Source organism: Rutidosis leptorrhynchoides, chromosome 3, assembly GCF_046630445.1.
Source record: "Rutidosis leptorrhynchoides isolate AG116_Rl617_1_P2 chromosome 3, CSIRO_AGI_Rlap_v1, whole genome shotgun sequence".
In the NCBI taxonomy this organism is placed as follows: domain Eukaryota; kingdom Viridiplantae; phylum Streptophyta; class Magnoliopsida; order Asterales; family Asteraceae; genus Rutidosis; species Rutidosis leptorrhynchoides.
This window is the reverse complement of record NC_092335.1, coordinates 512,214,227-512,220,739: the sequence shown is the minus strand read 5'-3', so window position 1 is coordinate 512,220,739 and position 6,513 is coordinate 512,214,227. Positions and strand designations below refer to the sequence as shown.

Genomic DNA, 6,513 nt, shown 5'->3' with positions numbered 1-6,513 from the left:
CCTTATTTGTACCATTTACCGCTTCATTATAGTTCAAAATTATTTAGTCGTTAGCATTCTAATAATTTCACAAATTTGATCAATTTTAGAATTCACTAGATACACATTTAATTAGTGTGGCTGGAAAAAGATTTGACCTGAAAGAGTTACAGAGTAATTCGGTTAAATTGGATACATTTAAACAAAATTACTTATCCTCACCGAATAACTTGAAAAATAAAATCTTCCTCATTTTTATCCAAATCTCAAATTAAATTCATCCAAAAAATTGTTTAAAAAAAGTTTGTTTACTAACTTTTGTTATGATAGCATATACCATAGATTGCATATGTAATAAGAACACATTTGTTACACGACAAATTATAAATTCTATTTTTACTCTGGGCCATGGCTGCAGGCGTAAATATTATAGTCGCTAGTAAGTTAAATTCCATATATATGGATTGGTCATGGCAGGCCAAGGTTTTCAAAAAATTAAGGATCGTACGTACATTGCACAAAACTTATTTTTATTTTAATATGATTTTACTAAATTATATTAGACAGTGGCTCCTAACATAAATTCCGTATTGGTGGATTAATTAGTCATGGTGGCCAAGTGATCAGTTCAAATAAGGATAACACATCGAACGTTAGTTATATATATATATATATATATATATATATATATATATATATATATATATATATATATATATATATATATATATATATATATATATATATATATATATATATATATATATATATATATATATATATATATATATATATGTAAAAAGGAAAATGATAAATGTAACCTTTAAGTCTATGTTTAAACATTTCATATATATAAACTAATTTCACATTTATAACTAACTGTTGTCATAAATAACAATAACATCAAAATTATATAAAAAAAAGTCGAAATTAACAAAAAGAATATTTATATTTTACAATTAATTCTACAGAGTTTTATAATTAAAATATGGTATGCTTAGCTACGTTTAATATGATTATTATTTTTTAGTTCACCAAGCATGGTGGCTAACAACTTTAACCTTTGCATCAACTCTTGCTTATATATATAACTTCCATGGTTTCAGTTGAGGTAACACAACACTTAAACTGGTTTTCTTTAAATGCTTCAATTAACCTTTCAACACTTTTGCCAACTTCTTTTTAAGGTATGTATTTTTTTTCACATTCATTCTTCATCATATAGAACAGTTATTACTTATTAGCAACCTTTACATCTAATTGTTTACTTTTTGAACGAAACATTTAATCACCTTGAGCAGTTTTTGACTAAAGATTGAGTTGCAACTTGCATTTGTAATATATTTGTCAAAGCAAAGAACAACACCACATACAAATGGCGTCTATAGCTATTGGTTCACTTTGCAAGCCAACTTCACGTCGATTTTCTAGCACTGTTGTGTCATCATCTTCATTTTCCACGGGTATTATACTTCTACGCGCGTGATTCTCTAAAGTTTAAAGTATAAAAATCTGTAAATTTTGTATTCTTCCATTAATGTTTAAATAGTATAAATTTTATTGAATTTGTGACTTTTCATACTAGATATAATACTAATAGAACCGGGGACTAATTACACCTACTATTCATCGGTGAATCTACTTAATATTCGGTGGGTCACGGGACACCACTAAATCGAAATTTTTTATTTGAAAATACCTTTTAAATATATATGACACCACTAAATTTAACTATAGGACCTCATATATTTTTCGAATTTATAGTTTTTCTTTGAATTGTATTTAACTCCACTAAATATAACTACTCGGAACCCATATATTTTTCGAATTTGTAGTATTTTGAAGGTAAACAAGCACTAAAATAACATCTTAATATAGTTAGTACTCGAAAAAAATTCGAGACCTTATTGAATTCTGATCCTTCAATCGCCAGCTACTAAGTTATATGAAATTTGAGACGGATTTGTTAAAAATTTGTATATATTATCTAATTAATCCGATGACATATATAGGATCAAAAGCAGCAAAATATATGGGTTCCGAGTAGTTATGAAATTTGAGACGGATTTGTTAAAAATTTGTATATATTATCTAATTAATCTGATGACATATTTAGGATCAAAAGCAGCAAAATTTCTTCATATTTCAAATTCTACTAAAAACAGCTCCTTGAGATTGCAACAAAGGCATAGTAATAAAAACATGAAACATATCTTCTTCGAGCCGCTTGCGTTAGACAAAATGAACAAAGACAAGTTTAAACTGAATGCATCATCAACTAATAATCCTCAGTTTGATGCTACTCATGATTTGAATAATCCGATAGAATCCGTTATCAACTTTGTGGACGTTCTGTATCGATTTATTAGGCCATATGCAGCAATTGGAACTGTAAGTTTTTTATAAATATTAACATCTAACTTTTTCTAATAATAATAATAATAATAATAATAATAATAATAATAATAATAATAATAATAATAATAATAATAATAATAATAATAATAATAATTATAATGATGATAATAATTATAATAATGATAATAATAATAATGATAATAATAATAATAATAATAATAATAATAATAATAATAATAATAATAATAATAATAATAATAATAATAATAATAATAATAATAATAATAATAATAATAATAATAATAATAATAATAATAATAATAATAATAATAATAATAATTCAATCTATATGAAACAAAATATCCTGACACATTTTAGCCCATTTGATAGGTTTTAAGTGTAGCTGCAATGTCTCTTCTTACGCTTAATGGCCTATCAGATTTCACACCATTGTTCTTTACCAAAGCGTTACAGGTGAATTTCGATTAAACATGTACTTATAAACAATTATATTGCACGCGTTAGTTTATATTAAATGTATTCTTAATAAGTGTTTTTAATTTCTAATATTTGCAGGCTCTTGTTGGAGGCATGTTGATGCAAATGTATGTATGCGGATTTAATCAAATATGTGATATAGAACTCGACAAAGTTAACAAACCATATCTTCCGTTAGCGGCTGGGGAACTATCAATGACAACTGCTATCATTGTCTCTTCATTATCAGCTATCATGGTACTTAAAGATGATCAATATCTGAATTATAAACAGTTATTCCCTCTGTCTCAATTTAATATTCTTGTTTTCCTTTTTTGAGTTGTTCCACATTAATAGTCAACTTTATTTTCATAAATATAAATATATATATATTAAAAAATATTTAAAAATAATGAGTAAAACTGGAAAGTGAACTAAAAGTTCAGTGTGAATATGAAATTTCTTAAACTATGTGTTTTTGTATGTGGACTATTAAATTGGGATATAGGGAGTAATAAATAAAAATTCTATGAACTTTTCATAAACAATTAATATGATCTTTTTTTATGCAGAGCTTAGCAGTTGGGTGGCTTGTTAGCTCCCCACCATTGTTTTGGGGTTTAGTTGGGTGGTTTATTGTTGGGACTGCATATTCGGCTAATGTGGTGAGCTTTTAGCAAAGTTGTATATTCAGAGGTTATAAACAAACGTACTGAATACCTTAAGTAACCATTTTTACATTATAAATTATTCCCAGCTGCCTTATTTGCGATGGAAAAGGTTTCCTTTTACAGCGGCGTTTTACATGCTTATGGCTCGTGCACTGGTTGTTCCTATTGGATATTACTTGCATATGCAGGTCAGTTATTTCAAATTGTATCCTTGCTTATATCTTCAAGTAAAATGAACAGATTACAAAGAAGAAGTAAGCCTGCTTAATTAGATAACGCGATTACATGATTTTTTTAATTTTTTTAGCATATATTATATGGCCTAAAATACGAAAATCTATACAGAATTCTATCTATGGAGTATCCACATTACTTTCAAGGCCAATTTTATTCGCAGTCGCAATGCTGAGCGCGTTCTCTGTCTCAACGATATTCTTTAAGGTATAAAACTATAAACCATACAATACAAGCTAAGCCTAAAATTTATCGATATTTAAGTACTTATTTAATTGCTGCAAAATTTGTTTGTATCATATATTTTTTGGTACTTAGTCTTTGTATCTTCTGAATTAACAGGACATCCCTGATATTGAGGGAGACAGAATGCATGGGATCAAGTCTCTAGCAATTAAACTTGGTGAAAAAAAGGTAATTAATACAAAATTTCATCATCATACTAAATTAAAAAACAAAGTGCATTTGTAGTTAGTTATTGATTAAATTTTGCAGATGTACTGGATATGCATTTGGATTCTCGAAATCGCTTATATTGCTGCTGCTTTTGCCGGGGCAACTTCACCCATCAGTTGGAGCAGATACGTAACGGTAATAAAAATAGTTAATAAACTCCAAATCAATATGTTGCAAACTTACGATCGATCATCATCTATATGAAATACACAAATAATGAAAACGTTTAGTTTTATATGTTGCGTACGTACGCAGATTATTAGTCATCTGGGAATGGGATTATTACTTTTGGCACGAGCCAAATCAGTAGATTTGAAGAACATGAAAGCTGTTCAATCTATGTATATGTTTCTTTGGCAGGTAAACTTTTCTTGATATATCTATCAAATAAATCTAGCTTAATTTCATATATTTATTTGGTTAAAATTTCATATATTTATTTGGTTAATTTTGCAATGTATTTTGTGTATGTTGCAGCTATTTTATGCAGAATATGGCCTTATTGCACTTGTACGTTGAAGTAATAATCTAACATTTGAAGGACACAGATGAACTATGGCGGCTGAATTAATCTAAAAATCATGTGGAAGATTTAGGTTCCAATAGATATATATATATATATATATATATATATATATATATATATATATATATATATATATATATATATATAATTCATCTCTTTGTGTTATATGTTGTAAGTTTTTTTTTTGTTCATTGCCTAGTTGTAATCTTCTTATATACAGTGTAAAGTAAGTGAGTTTTAAGGCTTCAATCTTAAAGTTGAGGTGGTTTATTTAAAAGATGTATGAAGACAATATTTGATGACAACTAGTGAAAGGGCTCACGTTTCGCTGCGTGAGTGCCTGAATTTGAAATTTGTTTAAATATATAACACGGCCTATATACGGTTTTAGAATGTACGCCAACTATTATTTACATTGCATTATCAACTGGTATTACAACTAACTAAAATGTTATTCTAGTATAGTCGACAATAGTTATTACAATCACTGATTACCATTAGTTAAGAAAATTATGGATTGAATGCCTGGGTTCTTGGAACAAAAAGACCACCAATTAAGTTTTGAAAATGACCATCTATGTAACAAAAAGTACACAAATGTGCTAAAAGTGAAAATTTATGTTGTGAAAAGGACCATCAATGTAAGAAAAGGTACTAAAATTTTAAATATATATGGATCATTTATGTTATTTTGTAATTACATGGGGTCAATATAAAGTGGTGGATCCACCTTTTTTTAGGGTGTTAAGAGGGGGATATTAAGAGGGGGATATGTGATAAACCCCTCTTTTTATCCAATCACATAGAAATAAATGTACGGGATTTAGTATATATATATATATATATATATATATATATATATATATATATATATATATATATATAGATTAATATTTATTTTAATTTATATATTGTTATCTTATTTTGATTAATTTAAATTAATCAATTTTGATAACTTTTGAAATAAGATATATCTTCATCAATCAGAAAAAAAGAAAAAGAAAAATGTGAATAGTTTAATTCGTTACACATTACCTACTATGCTAATAGCCGACTTATGATGAATAGTACTCGTACTTATTTTTTGTATTACTTATTTATTAATTTTTTTTATAAGTGCCAAATCCATTTAACAATTTTCTCTTTTGATTTATATATTTATTTATATTTTGTTTTCTTATGTTTGTTACAACTATTTTTCTAAAACTTTTGTCAAGTATATATGTTTTTTTTTTTTTTTTTACTTTTTTTTTTTGGTAAGCGAGGAAACTCTCTTATGAACGAGCACATTAGCTCCCCCATAGAAGGTAAAACCTCGGGTAATCAAGCCCCCCGAGCGCGAGACCTGGTACCGGGTGAATTGCGCATTATGCGCACCCTCTAGTCACACTTCCTTTTTTGAAAAATTTGGCTTAGCCAGGAATTGAACCCGGGTGGTGTGCTTCATCGGGCAACTCGGTGGCCACTCAGGCAAGCCTGCGTGGTTCCGTTAACAAAAATTTTGTACTAATTATACAAGTGCGGATAGTAAACTACTGAAACAAATTTAAAAGTATTGACCGAAACTATTTCCCGCAGCAATGCGCGAGTCAATTCCGACTCGTTTACCCTAAATCCAATATTTTATTACTACTTAAATAATTAGTAAACTATTAATATGATTACCAAAAATAATCAGATTAATAGTTAATTGAATAGCATTAGTTTATTTGATGTTAATTTTAATCTCAATTTAGCTTCGAATTCGTGTTTAGGCTTGATTCGAAATCGTTCATTGTATATATTTATATATATGTATATGAATCTGTATGT

At 27.6% G+C, this 6,513-nt stretch overlaps 1 protein-coding gene across 1 annotated transcript; it reads left to right on the top strand.

The window, feature by feature from the left end:
* Window positions 1-1,354: 1,354 nt before the first annotated feature.
* LOC139898290 (homogentisate phytyltransferase 1, chloroplastic-like) lies at window positions 1,355-4,694 on the top strand. The gene is made up of 11 exons (XM_071881022.1): window positions 1,355-1,442; window positions 2,096-2,370; window positions 2,728-2,811; window positions 2,914-3,072; window positions 3,387-3,479; window positions 3,572-3,673; window positions 3,831-3,926; window positions 4,062-4,133; window positions 4,215-4,310; window positions 4,431-4,535; window positions 4,653-4,694. Exons 1-11 carry the CDS (start codon window positions 1,355-1,357, stop codon window positions 4,692-4,694), a joined length of 1,212 nt encoding a protein of 403 aa, XP_071737123.1.
* The last annotated feature ends 1,819 nt before the right edge of the window (window positions 4,695-6,513 follow it).